The 20,812-nt window shown below is 35.3% G+C and overlaps 5 protein-coding genes across 6 annotated transcripts in view; all 5 read right to left on the bottom strand.

Annotated features, from left to right (window-relative positions):
* The window catches only part of snx29 (sorting nexin 29), a 227,934-nt gene extending 224,867 nt beyond the window's left edge, over positions 1-3,067 (bottom strand). Inside the window, exons 1-4 of the mRNA XM_016270687.1 lie at positions 2,726-3,067; positions 1,951-2,015; positions 1,186-1,238; positions 939-1,063 (exon numbers count right to left, since the gene is read on the bottom strand). Of these exons, the coding sequence (XP_016126173.1) occupies positions 939-1,063; positions 1,186-1,238; positions 1,951-2,015; positions 2,726-2,732 (250 nt within the window). The 5' untranslated portion in view covers positions 2,733-3,067. The remainder of the gene's footprint in view (positions 1-938; positions 1,064-1,185; positions 1,239-1,950; positions 2,016-2,725) is intronic.
* Positions 3,068-3,545: 478 nt separating this feature from the next.
* Positions 3,546-5,435, bottom strand: LOC107584106 (tumor necrosis factor receptor superfamily member 17-like). Its single transcript, XM_016270547.1, has 3 exons — positions 5,277-5,435; positions 4,323-4,463; positions 3,546-4,038 (listed from the first exon to the last, which is right to left on the bottom strand). Exons 1-3 carry the CDS (start codon positions 5,428-5,430, stop codon positions 3,827-3,829), a joined length of 507 nt encoding a protein of 168 aa, XP_016126033.1. The 5' UTR covers positions 5,431-5,435; the 3' UTR covers positions 3,546-3,826.
* A 1,117-nt stretch (positions 5,436-6,552) lies between these two features.
* On the bottom strand, positions 6,553-8,132 carry LOC107584107 (transmembrane protein 238-like). Of its 2 annotated transcripts, none has more exons than XM_016270548.1 (2): positions 6,969-8,132; positions 6,553-6,706 (listed from the first exon to the last, which is right to left on the bottom strand). In XM_016270548.1, the coding sequence occupies exon 1, from the start codon at positions 7,444-7,446 to the stop codon at positions 6,976-6,978; it is 471 nt and encodes a 156-aa protein (XP_016126034.1). In that variant the 5' UTR covers positions 7,447-8,132; the 3' UTR covers positions 6,553-6,706; positions 6,969-6,975. The 2 variants fall into 2 exon arrangements, with proteins under 2 accessions (XP_016126034.1, XP_016126035.1); XM_016270549.1 differs by lacking the exon at positions 6,553-6,706 and adding an exon at positions 6,716-6,822.
* Positions 8,133-9,567: 1,435 nt separating this feature from the next.
* LOC107584214 (ribosomal L1 domain-containing protein 1-like) lies at positions 9,568-12,468 on the bottom strand. Its single transcript, XM_016270721.1, has 9 exons — positions 12,372-12,468; positions 11,863-12,002; positions 11,623-11,761; positions 11,208-11,356; positions 10,879-10,980; positions 10,547-10,640; positions 10,264-10,389; positions 10,013-10,159; positions 9,568-9,873 (listed from the first exon to the last, which is right to left on the bottom strand). The coding sequence occupies exons 1-9, from the start codon at positions 12,411-12,413 to the stop codon at positions 9,730-9,732; spliced, it is 1,083 nt and encodes a 360-aa protein (XP_016126207.1). The 5' UTR covers positions 12,414-12,468; the 3' UTR covers positions 9,568-9,729.
* A 2,187-nt stretch (positions 12,469-14,655) lies between these two features.
* LOC107584180 (elongation factor 1 alpha-like protein) overlaps positions 14,656-20,812 on the bottom strand; it is a 6,585-nt gene continuing 428 nt past the window's right edge. Inside the window, exons 2-20 of the mRNA XM_016270686.1 lie at positions 20,647-20,691; positions 20,411-20,557; positions 20,224-20,306; positions 19,913-19,965; positions 19,774-19,815; positions 19,606-19,678; positions 19,408-19,499; positions 19,213-19,286; positions 19,018-19,132; positions 18,775-18,835; positions 18,588-18,704; positions 17,881-18,060; positions 17,670-17,810; positions 17,495-17,588; positions 16,186-16,266; positions 15,910-16,083; positions 15,740-15,829; positions 15,485-15,653; positions 14,656-15,359 (exon numbers count right to left, since the gene is read on the bottom strand). Of these exons, the coding sequence (XP_016126172.1) occupies positions 15,307-15,359; positions 15,485-15,653; positions 15,740-15,829; positions 15,910-16,083; positions 16,186-16,266; positions 17,495-17,588; positions 17,670-17,810; positions 17,881-18,060; positions 18,588-18,704; positions 18,775-18,835; positions 19,018-19,132; positions 19,213-19,286; positions 19,408-19,499; positions 19,606-19,678; positions 19,774-19,815; positions 19,913-19,965; positions 20,224-20,306; positions 20,411-20,557; positions 20,647-20,691 (1,884 nt within the window). The 3' untranslated portion in view covers positions 14,656-15,306. The remainder of the gene's footprint in view (positions 15,360-15,484; positions 15,654-15,739; positions 15,830-15,909; positions 16,084-16,185; positions 16,267-17,494; positions 17,589-17,669; positions 17,811-17,880; positions 18,061-18,587; positions 18,705-18,774; positions 18,836-19,017; positions 19,133-19,212; positions 19,287-19,407; positions 19,500-19,605; positions 19,679-19,773; positions 19,816-19,912; positions 19,966-20,223; positions 20,307-20,410; positions 20,558-20,646; positions 20,692-20,812) is intronic.

Here is a 20,812-nt window from a genome sequence, read left to right as displayed (position 1 = left end):
AAACCACTAGGTTTTACCTATGTGTCACCAAGATTTCAAGCATGTAAAATATAATAAAATTTAGTATCATCACTTTTTCTTTGATATATATTTTAAATATAGGTCACAATAAGTATGCCGTCAACATATCTGTTACGCTGAATGACGATGGAACTGACTTTTTATTTTCACAAAAGTTATTTAAAACATTAAAGACGACACTTTACTAACATTTAACATGCTTTCTATTTATATAAAAACACTTTTTTAAATTTAGTTTTATGCGGACACCTTGTGCAGAAGTTTCGTCTTTCACTCATATACACAAAAACATCTGCAAGATAAAACTTAGCACAACAGATACGCGTGTGAACTCATTCAGCTATGAATTTTATCATGTATGTTAAGAACTTTAGTTTCGAGCAGAGTTCATCAAGTACATTATTTACAATAGAAACTCAAGCTTAATGAACATCACTCAAAATCCCCACTACTTTCTGAGTGACAATCAACTTTCTCCTCTACAAAAGCTAAAAGTACTCAGCATTGATTCATAGTATCACTCTTAGTTCTGCTGTTAATTTTAAACAGCTCAAAACCACAGCAGGTGCAAAGACTAACCTCAGAAAAACCTTGTTTCTCTTTTTTGCCATTTTTATAAGGCTTGTTGCATAACCATCTGGTTTCATAAACAGTATCAGCACCTGGTTTTCCTGCGTGATCACTTATGAGCATCTGTTTCCTCTATGAACAACCCAAAACACCACGTGTGTTCTTTGTTACTAGGGAAATCTCTCTGGCAATGTCTCTCAAGAGCTCAGTGAGTAAAAGCTTGGAAAAACACTTCTTTTCAGCATGTTCTTTCTGAAGATCATACAACAATTAATATGGTTGGCAAAAGGTGAGTGACAGAAAGTAAGGTCTGGATGGCCATTATTTGATGGAATCAGATACAGTACCTGCTTCAGTTTTACTGCTAAATCCAGCAGCATGTTTAATGGCAGCTGCTGTGAGGGCTAAACCGCGGCTTATCCTCAAGCCATGTTGAAGTACCGCTTCAAACTGGGCACACAGGCATATGACTCTACAAAGACCAAAAGAGGGAAAAAATTATCATTTAATCAAAGCACATAATGTTGGCTTAATCGTATCAAACCATTTATTTTATTCAGATTTCTAAATAAATAGGTAATCTTTTTATGGCACCTGCTATCAGAATCCGAGGCAATCTCCTTCCTGCCACCAAAGCGAATTTGGCACTGAGGAGAAGATCATTTATTTTAAAAAATCATGTTCGGTCCTTAACTAACATTATTATATTTCAAAATACAAATTATTCAAACAGTTGAAAATGTCATTTTTATTATACATCTTCTTCACAGACCCCTGCAGTCGCTTAATGGGCACCTAGACAAATATTAATATTTAATAACCTGATTGACAATTGGTACTAAATTCACTTATTAAATACAACAGCTGGTAAGTGGGAGAAACAAAGTTTTCTGCACTCAAAATTAAATGGCATGGCTCAACAGGGCATTATGTAGCACTGGAGTGTTTGTTCATAAAAAGGCAAAGGCAAAATAGTCACAAACAAAAGGCAAAACAGTTGTTTATCATTAGGATTTATATATTTTTTCTAAGCCAAAACATCAGCTGATTAACAGCTATTTGTACATTTGGACAATAATAACACTAATAAGAGAAATTTATTTAATAATTGTAAAAATTTGTGTCATAAATCATGTGATATATATATATATATATATATATATATATATATATATATATATTAGTACTAATACACCAGTCATCCTGGTAGCTCTAGTGTTATAATTAGCTACTGAAAAGCATATAAACCACTTCTCTCCTCGTTCCAAGCCAGCATTGTCAAAGAGGAAATGTTTTGTGTTAACACTGGAAAAAAATTAATTATCATAGAGTCAATGAAACAACTCAATGTCACCGTACCTGTTTAACTGCATCAAGAAGTCTCTCTAACAGGTTTTGCCTTTTCAGGTCATTTTGCTGCACGCCTGTAAGGTACAGTGTCCTAAAATATTACTGGCTGAATTTACCAGCATAAAAACACTTAAAATAAACACATAAAGACCACAGAGCATGAAATGAACAACAATGATTAACAATATGGTAAACGATTTACTGCATAGAAAAACACAAGCTGTTTTTAATGGTGTAGGCACTGTCAGTTTGAATATACTGATCTATTTCTTCTTCATAGACCCACAATTATATATACATATACATATATATATATATATATGCAGTCAATCTTTTAGCATAATGTTATTCATACTGTAATTAGTTTCATGCACTTTGATTTTTGTCCTGAATGACGCCCAACATAGTAACACTTGACATGACCTGTCCAAACAACAGATCTGTTATTGTGTTATAAGCAGATCTTTATCTATAAAGAAATGAAGTTGTTGCTGCTACTGTAGATATAGAGATATGTAGACAGACCGATCAGATTTACACTTCGAAGTAATCCAAATTTAATTTCAAGTTTACTCTATTTTATTCCATTTTTAATGGTCTTGTCATTTAGCTCTTTACAGAAGCATGACATTTTAGGATCTGCATTCTCAAACTACCGTGACACAGACTGAATGTTCTGAAACCTCTGGCTGCCTCACAAACTATTTAGATAACAATAAATGTGCTGTATATACAAATAAACAAAGTAACAGCGTGAATCCATCACCTCATATTTACAACTCACCGTTCATTCTGAAATTCCAGATGAAACGGTTTAGCAAGCGACATGAATCCCGGTTGTGTAGGTCCCCTAAAGTATCAGATTAATGCCAAAAGATGTTTAACAACACTGTTTACATTTTGGGTCGTTCTCCATAGTTTCACTTGCAGAGCAGTTAACCGAGGCCTAGCTTAGACAACTCTAGCAGTTTTTTAAAGCCGTTTAATGCATCACAACCATGAATATTCTGTTTATGAAGTAACGTATCGTAAGGGTTTACTGTTTAGCATGAGTGAACTGTTTCTACCGAGTTAAACTGTATCGTTGTGCTAGCGAGAGCTCGCTAATGCCGCTGTACGGCGCTCGTGTCAGTCACATGACATTGCCCTGGTTTCACGTGACAGCAACATTGTCACGTGGGTCATACCTAAATAGACTAATAAATAATTCAAACAATTATAAAGAAAACTATTTTGAAGTCGACTATACGTCAGTGGATTCTGAAAGTCTGATTTAATGGGACAGGTCACACAAACATGCCAGCTCCGTCATCGTTTACTCACCCTCGTGTCGTTCCAAACCTGTATGACTTTATTTCTTATGAGAAACACAAAAGGAAATGTTTGGCAGAATGTCACCTTCACGTTCATTTTTTCGTACAGTGACAGTAAATGTTGACTGAGACTATCATTGTGCCTAACAGATCAATTTGGGGGGATAAAATGTCTTTTAAGAATGTATTACATAAATGTCATGCAAGTAGGCTATATTTACAAACTGTAAGACTTCATAATTGAAGTAACACATTTTAATTTAACAGAGATACAGCATAAATGTACTGGGTTTGCATTGTTAAAAAGATGTGTAAGAGTGACCTTTTGGACAAAGTATGGTGAAAATTGTTTTGAATATTTTATCAATACTATTATCGCAGATAATTCTTACATCTAAATAACATTGAGATGATCACTTCTGACAGTCAGATGCCATCCTGTGTCCATTATTAGTGCATCCAGCAGTCATGACAGTTTTATCCAGTCTGGACAGAGTAATGGTGAGACGATGCTCGCTATCATCCTTCACCAGATGATGTGCAGTGTCATGGAGGTTCCAGTGATCTCCTCTCTATATAACAGGTGTACAGTGGTAAGCTTGCACTGTCTTTGTGGTAACCAGCAATGTAGTGCCTTCCTCAGTGGAGGGAAGAGGCAGGTTGGAGTTGTAGTGATGCTGGTTCAATCCACCGGGCAAATCAGTTGTAGCTTCATCCGTATCTTCAGATTGCTCTGTGACATTCGAGCCTCTCTCACTCTCAGTCTTTTGTTCTTGACCTATCGCTGTGTGACATTTCATTGACTTTGTAAGAATTTGTTTCCCACACAATTAATGTCACTATAAAAACAATGACTGCTAGCTTAAGCATATTTAGACATACAAATCCTATTAAATGAAATAATATATTTGTTGTAATAATGCCATACACAACATCAAGTACAGTAAACTAAAAAGGTATGCCCTATGATTATGACACTTCTATTAAAGTGCTAACATTTGAAGCAATGTATTATAATTTGGACAAAACTGTCTACATTTTTCTATCAAAAGTCTTGCAGCGATATACCTTTGTTCATGATGGGCTTACAGGTTTTTCTGCGTATAACTCGCAGAATAATGGTCAGTGCTGTGAAAGCTCCCAGGAACACAAAAAACACGATCAAAATTAAACGGATATTTTGATTCTTTTCAACTTCATTTTCTGGGACTGAAAAGGACACAATGAGGCACTGAATAAGAGACTGAAATCATAAAACATTGTGGACTTCATCATACAGTTCTACTCATAAGTGGCCATTCCTTTTGCAGAAATAACAAGAGTTAAAATTATTTTATTTAAATAATAGCATTTAAGAATGCTATTCTTTAAAAAAAAGAATAATAAATAATAACAAATAATTGCATTTGGTATTTTTTGTTACACTGCCCTAATAAAGAAACTCATGTACAGCTATTTTTATGCATCTATATTGCCCATTTATTTCAGAAGAAAAATTAGTTTATATCTTCAAGTAATTGTCTTGTAACATATATATATATATATATGAATATATGAAGAGTTCAAATGCAAAAGCATCTAAGTGCTGTCTGATATTTTCTTCTAAAATTAGCATTTTTCTCAGGCTCCTATGTTTATGTTCAGTTATTTCACCACTTTAATGGCAATGAAAAGAACCTATTCATTGCCATCAAAGTGAAATTACTGAACCTACACATAGGAGTCTGATAAAAATGCTAATTTTAGAAGAACATTTCATCAAAATGAATATATATATACAAATATTCTATTATATATTGAATGTTTAATATTGTTATGTAGCTTCTTCAGGGCAGTAAAAAAAAAAAAAAAGTAAAACAATTCTAAACAACTTCTGCAAGGAGTATGTTGACTTACCGTAACTGTAACCTATACATTTATACATAAAATGAGTACATTCAATGTGCTTGTACAACTATCTTAGTTTTGAAAATAAAAATGAAATGAAAAAAGTTTTCAATCAGATATAAAAACGATACTTACTTGAGGTACAAAATGTTTTGCAAATAATTGGTGGGGAGTTGCATCTAATGGAGCAATGTTGACACTCCTCAAGAAGTCCATCGTAATAATAATTCTTTGCACATTTTCCCTCAGCATAAATAATAATGTAAAGCAGCAATATAAAGAGAAGCATCTTCCACCGAGGTGCTAGGAGTCACTGAACTTACACAGCAGCCAGCATTTTATTATGCCCCAGTATGTAAATATGTCTTAAGAAGGGGATGTCCCTGAGCCATCAACACTTTTGTCTTTCACATTGGCATCAGTTTAAATTTTAGTCACATTTTCTCATGACAAAAAAAATGTTTTTTGTTTATCTATTTATGTAACTACATTGTAAAAAAAATAATATTTTGTTTTACAGACAAAAATAGCCGCTTCCAGAATAATTCTGTCCATATTTACAAAACAACCCATACATTTTACAGTTTTTTAAATTACAATTTAAGCCTGTAAAGTCAATGTGCTACTAAAATCTGTTTTGTACCTTTAACATATACTGACAACCACCATAATAACACAGGTAGTAAAGAGAAAGCCACATGAAGAATCAAAGTTCATCACAAGCAGCCTTTCCACAAGCTGAGGTAAATAAATATTCATATGTAGAAGGTGTATAAATACAAAACACCATATATCACACACTGACACTAAAATAATGCAATAAACATTAATTAAATAACATTAATTGTAACATAAAACCCTAATATACATGAATGATAACAAAAACCTAAACGAAATACCATCAAATGTGAAGTGTCACCATGGGGAAAACATGAAATATCACTGTTTTTCACTGTAAATTATAAGATGACTTGTTCTTTTCTTACTTCTGAAAATGTTACATTTAACAGTTTTACTGTAAACTAACATTATATTATAATTTGTAGATCTACTCATATGTAGGTATCTTCCTGTTAACCAAAGTCTTTTACAGTTAATTTTATCATCATTTTTTACAGTGTCAATAGTTTCAACTTTCAATAGTGACCTTTCAAATACAATAAAAACGGACTAATAAATATGTTCTTAAATTATTTTAATTGCAAAAGTCGGTATACATAACACAAATAATATATTCCTGATGCTGCTATATAAACATATAAAAGCAAGCACTGCTTATTAGATATAGTGGGACAACATAGTAAAAATAGCACAAAAACACAACATGAAAATAATAAAAATCAAGTATATTTGACTAGCATATTATATTAAATAACACAAACATATTTTAGTTTAATTGGATTAAACAATATATTTTTTTAAAAAGTATATATGAACAATTATATATAAATGTAGCCGAAAACAATCCAAAAATGATCCTAAAGATCTCTAAAGCACTTCTAAAGGCAAGTCATTTCTAGGCAGCATCGATGCAGATATGAAGAGGAGGGTCTCCCCGCAGAGCACTATGGGAATAGAGATGCAAATCAGAGCCTGACATTGAATGTCGAACAAAGTTTGCGGTGTGTGGTACAAAAGATAAGTCTTATTTGATTCTCTCTCCTGGCCAATAGGGGCCCACCTAAAGACCAGAATGCTATAAATGATTAACAAGCCCACACCTTGCATGATCATTAAAATAAAAAGATCATGCTTATAGATAATGACATGGAAGATGACTGGTTTCAATGCATTATCGAACTATGTATTCATTTAAGACAGTTTTACCTGTATGTTATATCACTAAAGGATCTCGGTTCAGATGGTTGGTCGTCCCAGGTGGTTGTGTATTCAGATAGGAGCTCATGGCAATAGTAACAGGTTGATCTGCTCTGGCAGTGCGGTTTGCCTGAGAGCCTTCAGCCTGACTGTTGATTCTTCCACTTCTCCTGAAGGAATTCCTCAGTCCGTTGGAGAGACTGCTGGAGACTTTACGCATAACGCCTGAAATTCCTTTAGTGCGTTTGTATTGAGCAATGTCGTCCTCCAGCTCTTCAGGAGGCACTTCAATATTACCAGTGTACCAAAACACCCACCAGATGAGACTCAGGAAAATAATCACAGCTCCAGCGAAGATTAAAAAGTCATGGAAAAAGATGTCCCAAAACACACCAACCAGGAGGACAAAAAGTCCAAAAATGTCGTGAAAAACAGCAAACCAAAATGCACATTTACAACGACCAACTCCTGGATGCTTTTTCTCCATATCCAATTTTTTATCGAATTGTATCACTAGACTGCAGCTTTGTCCACCCAGAAGGCTACAGTGCTAAAAGTACACATTGCGAGAAACATGACGTACACCTGTACAGATGATGTTCAAAGTACACTGAAGTGAATAAACCTTGATGTTGAGCAGTAAAGTAATGCTTTTATCAGAAAACTTTATCAGGATCCCAATCCTGAAGATAAATGACTATCAAAACACACTACACAGGAGTCAAAATGACAACAATCATACATCAACAAATAAAAATAAAAATGTTAACACTAGTAATATTTACATAAAGGTATCCCATGTGACATTGTTGGCTACTGTTTTATCTAATTCTAGATCATCCGCCTTTTGTGTTTTACTTTTTCTTTTATGATCAATGTCCAGACCACGCCGAACACAGCAAACATCAGCCCAAATGAAAGACACAAAGGGCCCATTTCATCATCCACAGCCATTGTGTCTGTAGAATTACTAGTAAATAATCCACTAGAATTGAGGATTATCACAAAACCAGCAGCTAATGCTAGCCCACCAGCGATCAAGATGAAGATGGGTTTGTGGTAGTAAGTCCAACAACTAGGGTCTCTAGGTACGGGGTCCCGAACTGGAGTTGAAACCGTCTGCTGAGTCACATCTTCACTTAAACCACACTGATCCATAGTATGCACCCTGACGAATCTAAACTTGCACACACAAAAATTAACTCACTTTGAGCTGGTCTGCAAAAATCTAAATTGCTTTCTGAATGGGATAGTTCACCCAAAAATCATTCACCTCACGTTGTCTCAAAAATGTGATTTACATTTTTGGGGTAACTATTCCTTTAACAACACCATTATCTAACCACTGTCCTTGGGACTGAATAGTAGAAATGTTTTTTTTTTTACTTGCCTTCTGTTTGGTCTCTGAGAACACTGTTGATTTCGTTGGGATCAGCCTAAGATGTACATCCAGGAAGCTTAATACTGTCAGAAAGAATGATCAAGCTTGTCTCAAAAGATGAGTCTAAATAGGAGGTCTTTCAAAAGATCTTTAAAACAACTAAACAAAAGGATGACCATTATAAATCCAAATGGAAGAACTCAAACCAAACCCATGTAACATATACCAGGAACAACAGCACAAACAGAAGAGCAGCTGGTCCAACACATTATCCAGCTCATCAAATACATGTAATATAATATATCTGCAAGCACCAAAGGTACAGTAAGCGCAATGCAGAGCCGGAAGAAGAGAAAGAGGAGAAACAGAATGCACATGAATGATAGATATGGTTCAGAAGTAAAAAAAAAAAAAAAAAAAAAAAAAGTATCCACGGATTCAGCATGAAACAAGGAATCCATAGACACCTAGAAATCTGGATTTTCTGACGAAACTGTTCAAAAGTTATAACCAAAAAAATTTAAAAAGCAATTTTTCAGATCTCATGACCTGTAGGACACACTCTTCCCAAATTTGGTATGAACCCTGCTGACAAACACTACCAAGTTTCATTTCAATAGATCAAATTATTTCTGAGATACAGCCTCTGATCCAAATTTTGGTTGACATCATTAAATTTGCATTTAAAAAAATAACATTGTTCAGTTCATTCCAGTGATCATCTGATACAACTTGGTAAAAACTGCACAAAATTTGAAGACTGCCAGAGAAAAACTTTTTAATGTGGTGACTACTGTAATGGGCAGAGACTTCGTGCAAGTTATCATTCCATGATTCATGGAATGTGATCACCATAAGGAAAGTAATGTCAGCCTCAGACGTCATGCCCACGGACCATTGCTTTCTGCCATGAGTCTGAAGATCTGGCTATGTGAGAGTCATCTGCTGAACTATTTCTTTTCGAACTGGTGATGGCGCTATAGAGTTGGTTTAATTATTTTCCTACTAAAAGTTCATATGGCTGCCATAGGCTCCCATTGGGGAAGAAAACAAAGAAAATCAACAACTACAATAGGAACTACAGCACCTTCAGCGTTTGGCCCCTAACCGCATCTATTACACAAGCCAGTTGTAAACAGAACTTTCTATCATCAAAGATGACAAAACCAAAGTCTGGTTTCATTTAAATAAATTCACAATTGGTTGCAGAAAATTCTCAGACTAGTCAGATTTACATCTCTTTAATTGACTGTTGACACATGGATCAGAACAAATGCTCAAATGAACCTCATAAACAATATGTAATACAAATTTCTGCTCCATACATATCCATATAAACGGTTAGCAGGATGAGAAAGATGCACATTAATTGCATTTACATTTACATTTTTATTTGTTTTTAGCTTTTCTCTTCAGATCACGTGCTGTGACCTTTGGTGTTTTCTTGGTCAGTTTTGTGTCTTTTACAGTTTTCTTTAGTCCTTTGCCAGCAGCAGGCTTCGGTACTTTTTTCAGTCCTTTTTTAGATATGGTCTGCAAAAAAATAAAAATAAAAAGATTTCATTTAAAATAAAAATCATCACACATACAACACCACTATGACATTAACACATTAATGCAGTGTAAATATCGGTTTTATAATCTGTCCCTTGTTAGACAGACAGACGCTGACCTCCTGTTTTGGCTTTTTGGTTGGCATCTCGATTGGCACCAGCTGTGGTATTTCCTCTTCTATACTGTCTTTCTCTTCCTCGGTTTCTTTCGTTTTCAGATCGGACACTTCTGTATTCTTATTTTCTCTCTTCCTCTTTTTTGCTCCCTAAAAATTAAAGTGTAAAATGAATGACTTCTCATTTTACAAACAAAAAAAAAAAAAACTATTTTTGGCCACATATCTGTTTTGCATTTGTTAAGCAACTTCACCTTTGTTAAACGGGCTTTCTTCCGGGCCTCCTCCACCACTGCAAGATGACTCAGGTCAGAGGTGTAGACGGGCAGCGCAACTGAGGTCTGACTCTTCAAATGGATGATTTTTATGTTTTTTCCTGTCTGAGAGTGAAACAGAGTATAGGTTGTAGGTCAAAACTTGAGGAACAGAACCATACATCATCCTGTTAAAAACACAAGAATAGGCAAAGAAAATAATGAATAGTAAATGATACTGCGAAAAGAAAGAGCTGGTTACGTACACAAAACTCTTACTCACCATTGCTAACTTTGCTGAGATGGTGGAAACCGCTGTCATCACATTCTCAACCATCTCATCTGCTGTCATGCCTGAATGTGCTACACGTACCATGCTGTAATGGTAAACCACACCATCAGGTCAAAGCATTTAAAACAAAAGAAAAAAAAAACTCATGTATCATAGTTTGTAGGGACAGGTTCCAACAGATGAGGATACCCGTCTGGATACACTAGGAGTTATTATTGCACAGTTTTAACCCACTTCCAGCTGTGACAGAGCAGGAAATGGTTTGCTGTAGTGCTTCAACCTACTGTAGTGTACCACAAAAAAAAAAGAAACAATGTTCATACCAACAAGAGCCTTTATTTGAGACAGTGAGACTGGTGCCCTGAATGAGGCGCTCCATGTCTCTGGCTAGATGTTTACTCTCTAGATCCACCGACAGAGGAGCCCTGAGAGAGAGAGAAAACTTGAATCAATGTCGCAATGACAGACAACCCTGATAGATACAGAAAATCTGCACAAATTATCTACTAAACGCTTTCAGTGATTAGTTTAAGAGCACATGTTCTACCAGGCTAAAGATGTGGTCACGTCAAAATTTCACAGGCATAAAACAAGACCATTGTCTATCGTCAACATCTGTTTTGTGTGTATTTAGAGTTAGAAACAAACATACTTTTTCCTTTCATAGAAATGCTTTCCAATGTGGGTGGGTAACCTGCGTCGGATGCGTGCGTCTGACAGAAACAAATCAAAGTTGCCCAGCAGTCTCCTTTTGGCTTCAAAGGGCTTATACTCAGTTTTCAACATGTTGAAGGGAATCACCTAACCACACGAAAATTGTTGTAAACATTTAAGATGACGCCATATTTCATAATGCATATCGTCACATAAAATGGACCTGCTTGGGAAGTCGCGATTGTTTCAAAGTTTGTAGAGACAAGCTCCAATAGAGGAGGAGACTCGTCTGGATACACTCTGAATTACTCTAGCACTTTTTAACCCACGACCAGCACTAGAGATAGAAGGAAAGGGTTTGCTGAAGCGCACATAAATCTAGTAAACTTGTAACAATGAGACAGATGAAATACCTCTATGGCATTTTTGACCCCTCTCTCTGTGAGTAACTTGTTGTAGAATCTCACTGTCTGTTCTGAGGTCATTCTGGGTTCATCTCTGGTGAAGAGACACACGTCTCCTGATTCGGTCCTCAGCCCATGGGGTAAAGAACTGTAGGGCAAAACACACTTGGTAAGAACAATATCAAACTTAATTATCTTAAGTTTCTCTAAATCAATAATTCTATATTTATTTCCCATTAAGATACTTACATGCGAATGGTTTGCTCCTTTCTAGGGATTTTCCATTGAGTTAACAGTAGAGAGATGGCCTGATTATCATTCTCGAAGAGCTTTTGGGACGAGGAGCTGCTCTTTAGACATGCCTGTAATGCCTGTACAGCTTTAGTTACCTGTAAAACATGTAATTCACTAAATTAACGTCTTTCAAACTGTAGTAGCTCTAATACCCAAAGTCAATAGCAGCCATAGAACATTTTACAAAGACAGTAACCAAAATGTACTGTTTAACTAGTGCAACTGCACGAGGCACATACATTTAATAAATAATAACAGCAAAGATAACATCTATATGTTTTATATCTAAACTACTTCGACACTGGCTTGCTTGGCTACAGCCGTTAGCCAACTAGTAGTCTAAGTTACTTTGTTACTAGATTTTTACAAGGTTCCCACCAAACCGTAAATATACAAGCATATATCAAGCGTATGAAAATTTAACAAATATGTAGGGGGGAAATGATCAAATATTTCTGGTTTACCTGAGACCGATCGAGATCTAATTCATCTCGTGGAGACTCCATGCTGCACGTGTAGAGAAAGCAGAAAGGCGCATGCGTATTTCCGAAGTAAAGGGCACGAGGACTTTTATTTTGAAGAAATATTTTGGGGAACGGAATGCTTCACGAGTTAGGTAAAATCATTAAAATGATTTCATTTTCCTGCAGCACAACATAGCGTTTAAATGTGTAACATCCTTCTGTTTTTGAATCCGTACCTATTTAAAAATACATATTTATAAAAAATGATTTAAAATATATTTATTATTATATATTTTTAATATTCATAACATATTTATTATAATGGTATCATAAATATAAAATGATTATGTATTATCTATTCAAATGATTAGAGACCAACGTTTTCATTTCTTGCGGACGTTTATAAATATACAAATATATCCAAATCAAATGGTAAGTGTAGGCAACTTAATAAATTAAATTAAATACCATAATTAATAAAACAGTTTTGCACTATCTTCTGCTTTAATCGTGCCTATTTGGCCTTCCAGTTAGAATTACTGGTAACACTTTAGAATAATGGTCTGTTGTTAACAAGTAACTATGCAGGAAGTAATAGGTACTACTACATTAACACTTAACTTAATACTATTAACTAATAGAGGAGCAAGATTAACTAAGCAGTAAGTAGTAGCAAATTTAGGACAAAAGGTAGTTCCTTATTAGATATTTGATCATTATTAAATAAATATATCCTCGTTGAGAACTACTTGTGAACTATGACCAGTTAAAGAATAACCAATTAATTGCTAATCACAACAGTAACGTATTAAAAGTGAACAATTGGGTTCTTTGTGGAAACTAATTTATGAATTTGATATCCCCCAAATAAGTTGGCTGCATTTTAAAATTGTGACTACTACTCTTACCAAAGGATGGATGTTCTCTGTTTATTTCAAACAAAAGCATAGAATAATAATACAAATGATAATTCACTTAAAAATGTTAATAATTAGGAAGTGATGCTGACAAGCTCATGATTGAATTAGTTCACAATTATGATCTCTGTTTCGTGTCAGTTCAATATGTATCCCACTCCAAAAGACCTACTGGTAAAATATCACTAGTGCTTCACACATATGTATGACTGTACAGTATGTCAGATATAAAATATGTTAAATAACTTATTAATTTACTTGTGAGTAATTACTGAGTGGTTAAGGTGCTTTTCACTTTAAAATAATGCTCCAGATCACTAGTAGTTCCTTAGTAGCACTTTAGCTTTAAAGTGAAAAATACATTAGCCTCTCACTAATTACTCAAGCGTTACCTTTGTCAGCGTGCAGGAACTACTAGTGATCTGGACCATTAGTTTAAAGTGAAAAACACATTAACCACTCAGTAATTACTAAGTAATTGAATACATTCTAGAGTGAGCCATGTTTGAATAAAGGCTTTTTAACATTTTGGAACTGGAAGAAGTGCCTTGGATCCGTAGTTTCTATAGATATAATTTAATAAGTCATTTAACATATTTTATATCTGACACATACTGTGCAGGAATACATTTGTGAGGCACTAGTGATATTTTACCAGACTCTGTAATCTGGAATATGCGGTTTTGTGCTTAACACAGTATACTGTAAATGCAGTCGATGCCATGATTAAGGATGCAAATAGTTTTTGTCAAGAGAACATCATTATTTATATTCAAGAAAAGTCCTCCCCAGACTACTGTCACTTTGGAGTCGGAGACATACTGAACTGACACAAACTAGAGCTCATAATTGTGAACTAATTCAATCACTTCCTAATTATTAACATTTTTATTTTTATTATTTGTATTATTATTCTATGCTTTTGTTTGAAATAAACAGAGAACATCCATCTTTTGGTAAGAGTAGTAGTCACAATTTCAACCTGTAGTCGACTTATTTGGGGGATATCATATTCATAAATTAGTTTCCACAAAGAACCCAATTGTTCACTTTTAAGACTGTTGTGATTAGCAATTAATTGGTAATTCTTTATTAACTGGTCATAGTTCGCAAGTAGTTCTCAATGAGGATATTTTCTTTTTGTAATTATCAAATATCTGATAAGGAACCACCTTTGTCCTAAATTTGCTACTACTTTCTGCTTAGTTAATCTTGCTTCTCTATTAGTTAATAGTATTAAGTTAAGTGTTAATGTAGTAGTACCTATTACTTCCTGCATAGTTACTTGTTAACAACGCACCATTATTCTAAAGTGTTACCGAATTACTAAACTGCAATGTATGTTCCAGGACATTGAACACAAATGTTCTCCATTTTCATTTGAAGTCATTTTAGCGTTTTATTTTTTTGGAAGTTTGATGTTTACTTCCCCATGTTTATGACATCACAGTAAACAAATTCATCTGTTTATCTTGTGCATGATTACACCTCTACACAAGTGTCATTTTATTTGAAAGACCAAGGTCTCTTGTACGATCTGATCTCGACAATCACGACACTTGCAGGACTTGCCAGGTAAAGAGCAAGTGAGTGATCTGAGTGTTATGTTTGGAATGGGGCACACAGTAATGGCATTAACCTTTCAAACAGATGACACCAAGACTCCCTCTCTCATATTTTAACATAAACTTAAAAAGCCAATACCTTAAACGAAAACTGCATCCATTTTGAGATTGAATATGTACCAGTGGAGAGAAACTGGCTTTAAAAATTGGGCTACATGAGTGGCATAGCTGAGCTCTCAATATGAGAAAGCTGTCACACTGAGCATGTCTTTCTATATTAATGTTCTTCCTAAAATTGATACTGTCACTTTGATAATGTCCTTTTTCCAAAGTAATTTTCTTAGACTGATCCACAGTGGGAAGATGGAGCAGTTTGGAGGACATCTGGCAGGCACACATCACTGCATCCTCCTCAATCCCAGAGTGCACCAGGGAACTCCTTCTATCTGCATTTTAGTCCTTATCAGGTACCAACTTCAGCACCTTGCCAATTGCGATTGTCTTTCCTAAAAGATAACATAAAACGTCTTTCATTTTAGTATTTAGATAGAACATTATATCTGTCATTGGGATATAAACAGCTGAAAATGTGATGTTTGATCTGTCACATTAGAATTTCTTAATATCTTACCCTCATCTCTCAAGGTGAAACGTCCCATTTGAGGGAAGTCTTTAAAAGTCTCTAAGCAGATAGTTCCTGCGGCCCTAAGACGGGCGATGCATACTTGGTCTTGTTTGACGAAGCGTGGACGAGTCTTGCTCTTTTCTCCTGTCTTCTTGTCCACCAGACAGATTAACGCCTAATTGTGGAGGGTTTTAGGAACATATTTTAGGCTATCAAACCATAGAGCTGTTTTTACATCTGAATGCACTCAAAATGACTTACTGTTATCTGCACTTCTTCTATGCAGGTATGGATGTGTAGTACTGCATTGTAACCTGGGCATATTATGGATTTGTGTTCAATAATGACAATCTGTGGACAAGAACAAAAAAAAAGTGTCAAAATAAAATAACTAAACAAAATATTCTCCCTGTCAGTGTTGAAATCCTTACCTGGGCATCAAAAGTGCGTCCTGAGTGGCAGAGGTTCTCAGCGTTGCATAGGATAAAGCCTGGGAGAATCTCTTCCTCCTCAATGCCTTTGAGCCGGAGCTTCAGGTTTTCACCAGGTCCAGCGTAATCCGTCTCCACATCATCAGAGAGAAGGCTCAACACTTCCACTGTGTGCTGGGAAACCAGAACAAACAATGTTTTAGACATTTTGAGATAATGGCTAAGATTCATAATGGTTGCGATAACAACAAATTGTACTGTTTTGTACAGTCTTACCCTATTTGGCATCATAATAAGTTGTTGTGCTTTCGCGATACTTCCAGACTCCAGTTTTCCAAGCACCACGGTGCCCATGTCCTACACAAAAGATTATAAAGGAGCATTATGGACTCTATTTGCTGATATTAGAGGGGTTTTTTTTAAATTACTTTATCAGTTTTGGACAATATTATTAAATATTTAATTTTTGCCACCTTTGCCATCATTTAACGCTCACTTAAAGTTAATCATAAAAAACACCAATAATCTTTAGCAAACGTCAATGTGAATATACATTTTTTTACTATAAATGCATTCACTTGTAGGACATTTTTTTTCATTTAGAAAACTAGTATAGCAATTTTAATGCCAGCTATAACATATATAGCTATAAATATTTTACATTTTGAATTTGTATGATTTACTTTGTAAAAAAAAAAAGCTTACAAATTTTAGGAACAAGTAGGTATGAAGGTTCATGCCTAAATCTAACCACCAAAAAAAGCTACATTCTCTTTTACATTTTCATTTATAAAAATGTAATGTACTTTTAGAACTCTAACCTTCTCACCGTGGTATTAAATCACAGAAAGTTCTTTTACTATTGGGGCAGAAATTATATATGTTGTAGTTTGAGTTCACCATTATAGAAGATTACCCAACCATGACGACTTTGAAATGTCAAACAGTTACAAACTACCGCAAGAGTGTGTTGGTTTATCAGACAGAATTTTTAATGTCGGTGCATATTCAATTTAACACTGGTATATTTTAACATTGGTACTTTTTTATCAAAGATAAGAAAACACTAAATCTATTTGCGTGCCAAAAGCGTATTTGAAGATCTTCCTATCCAATTACTGACACTTAAATCTGATGGTAACCCTCAGCTCTAGCAAGGCAACTAAGTAAGGCTTTAATTAACTTAATGAACTTAATCTCATTACATGTGCTGAACACAGGACCTAGTTTAGCTTATTGGTTTCATAATACCTCGCACATTTAGTCTCAATGGGAAGAGAACCACTGAGAAAACAATTTCCTCCTTCCATTATACTAGAAAGTTTCCAGTCAAAACACTCCCTCATGCTGTGGTATTAAAATAACTGGAAATCATCAGCAGAAACTGAGACAATAGCAGTATTTGGACACTCTTGATAGACACTCAGCATAATATTTCAGAGCACCAGATGCGGTTTTGAGGAGCATGTTGCTTATGCAAATGTACTTAGTGATATTGCATCTAGCTCTTCTAGTATCTGTCAACATTGCAAAGTCATTAAACCTGACATCAAATATCAAGGTATCAATACCATATTTCATTTACCTTGTATTTATCTACAATAGGCAATCGGATGGGACCATCACTGGATCTGTTGAAGTTTGGCAGGCTGTCCAGATGTGAAATGAACGGTAATCCCCTATAAAAGTTCAGAGTTAATTGTGATTTGATTTCACCTTCATATTTTCACGGTAGCCTGAAAATGACATGCAATACTTACGTGTACCAAGAGCAAAGCTCAGAAGATTCTTGCAGGTTGGCTCCAGTCATTCCAGAGCAGGGCATGAAGTGAATGTCTTTCTTTGGATTAAAGCCCACCTTCTTCAGAAATGGCACTAACTTCTCTTTACATTCCTCGTATCTGTGGGAAAATGTGAGGTAATTGGTAAAAGATGGACAAGATACAAGAACAAAAATTTTATTTTATTCACCTATCCAAACTCCAGTTCACAGTGGGATCGTCCATTTTGTTGATGAGGACTATCAGATGTTTGACTCCAGCTGTTTTAGCCAGCATGGCGTGCTCCCTTGTCTGACCTCCCTTTTCAAAACCGGTCTCAAACTCACCCTTTCTGGCAGAGATGACCTGAAGAAGAGAAAAATTGGTAACACTTTACTTGAAGGGGTGTGCATAAGACTGACATGACACCTTCATAATCATGACATGACAGATGTCATGAATATGAAGGAGGTTTTATGCATGTTTATGACAACTGTCATTCCACTGTGCTGGCATCTGTCTCTCCATTCTCCACTGCAGCTTTGGAGACAGTCACATGAACATGTTTGTGTTTAGTGGACACAGGATTCAAGGTTGACTTATTAAAACACAGAGAAAAAAATACAGAAAACAGCCAACAAAAATGGTCTTTGAAATGATCATTATCTAACATGGCCCTTTGATCATACCGTAATTGTGAAAAAGAAAGTGAAAGTGACGTGACATGTGGCCAAGTATGGTGACCCATACTTGGAATTAGTGCTCTGCATTTATCCCATCCAAAGTGCACACACACAGCAGTGAACATACACACACCGTACTATAACAATTTTAATGTTCATTGTTAGTCAATGCATTAGTTAATATTGCGGAATGGGACCTTATTATAAAGTGTTACTGAGAAAATCTTGAAATTACCTATCAAATATTTTGGCAATTCTCAATTCAGCACGTCCTTTCCTCAGGCTGATGCGTGTGGTGGAGGCATGTGCCAGTATGTGTCCACCAATGGGCTTTTTGGGATCCACTTGAAATCTAAGATCATAATAATCTGTTCAAAATGCCCCAAAATTCTCTTTCCGGTTTGTTTTGTGTTCCTACTTACGTCATTCCAGCTCCTGGATCTGCAGTCATCTGGTTGGTAACAAACACGGCAACGTTGTACTCTATATCCAAAAAAATGACAGATATTACTAATTAAGTGAAGGTCAGAAAATAAAGTTCTCATGTCTAAATCATAAGCTTACTTAACTAAAGATAAGACTAACTACCATCATTTTCATTGTCATGTCCATTACACGAGCAGTCTTCATTCTCATTAATATATATGGTAGATCATTTTCCACACCTTCAGAGATCTTCTGCAGTCTGGAGAGCATCTGTGCAAGCTTCTGCTGTCTCTCAGCCAGCTCACCCCTTCCAGAGAAGTCCACCCGGAACAGAGCCATGATTGAGTCTATTATCTGTGGAAAATTCATTGTTGATGGCCACAAAATTAAGTAAAATCACTTCCTTAAACCTCAGAATGTGTATTGTATCTTACCAGAAGCTTGAAGAAACCTCCTTCCTCATGGAACTTGGCTGCAACAAAGTCTAACAGTTCCATCTGATGCTCACCTATTAATGAAAAAGACAGGCTGATAAAAAATAAAAACACCACTCTTTGTGACCTCATTGACTAGCCTGTTAAACAACATTTCAAAACTAAGATAAAAAGTTCTGAGATGAAAGTTCTTACTCGTATATGCACGTGCATATAGCACATTATCCAGTACAGCTTCATGATCCACACTGAATCTGTCAGCTATGTCCTTTAGCCTCTCAGGCCGACTGGTGTTCCAATTATTAAGGAGAAAAAGTTCAATATGGCTTCTCCATATTGAATAGGTTTAGAAAAATGAATGTGGCACAAAGCAAGCAAATGCAGAAATGATACAAGGTGTTTTCAAAATCGATGAAGATGACCTTTCCTCCTGTGTACCCATATTCACCAGGAAGCTGAGCGGTTACTTAAGAAAAAGAGAAATAGAGTGACAGTAATGATCTTAAGATTAGACTTAAATTCCACATTTAACATTTCCACAAGATCCATTTTTGCTCTTACCACACAGTGTATGAGAGAGTTGAGTCTTTCCAGTTCTGAATTCTGAATGAGGCATGGGAAACGATTTATAAAAACATGTCATTTTGGACAGAAAATGCATAACATATAATTTTGGTACGTAATCATAACAGCACCCTACCACCAAAAGCCTCTGTAATGGCCATACTCTCCACACCTCCTCCTAGGAGTTTGCTAAACAAAATATGAATAAAGCATTTCTGCTTTCATGTGACTTCTAGCAGACAAAATGTTAAACCCTTATTAAGTACAGAGCTCCATACATGACATAGGAAATATGGATTTTGTGGCCACAAATTAAGAATTTGTTCCCACAACTTAATTTGTGGTTGTGTTCTTATTAATTCCTTCCCTCATTTTATTACACAATATCTAGTTTTGTTAATCTGTGGGGCTTTGTATTTTAGGACTATTAAACAGATTATTTCTTACTCAAACTCCAGACTGCCTGTTGTGATGTGGAACACTTGCTTCCTTTTTGTACTGTATTCAGACGCTGTCTGAAATCCACATATCTGAATGCATAGAGACAAAATGTAATGACTGTACAATACATAAGTCCAGTCTCCTTCATCAAATAAATTTGTTATATACATTCCAGGAAGCCCCATCAAATTACCAGCAATTTTCCAGCGGCTTCCTTTATTTTGTCAACTTTAGCCTCAGACTGTCCCTTTACATTACAGAGAGCACGGCGTGTGGTCATCTGGATGCCTTTCACAGTACAAATGCCTACAGACTTCAGTTTCTTAATGTCAGCCATGTTCTTAAGAGAGAGGGATATGAATCAGAGCCACCTTCATGATGACAATTTCATGACTTTAAAAACTTAACAGTAACATTAACATTACTTACAATTCCATGTTTCTGTAAGAGCTCAATGTCTTGAAAAAAGGATTCCTATGGGGGGATTTATACGAGTTTTTTTTTTTGTTATACACAACTTTATATATATATATATATATATATATATATATATATATATATATATATATATATATATATATATATATATATATAT

The sequence above is a fragment of the Sinocyclocheilus grahami genome, unplaced genomic scaffold (genome assembly GCF_001515645.1).
Source record: "Sinocyclocheilus grahami isolate Dianchi unplaced genomic scaffold, SAMN03320097.WGS_v1.1 scaffold57.1, whole genome shotgun sequence".
NCBI lineage: Eukaryota > Metazoa > Chordata > Actinopteri > Cypriniformes > Cyprinidae > Sinocyclocheilus > Sinocyclocheilus grahami.
The sequence above is the reverse complement of the archived record's forward strand: the minus strand, read 5'-3'. Positions and strand labels throughout refer to the sequence as shown.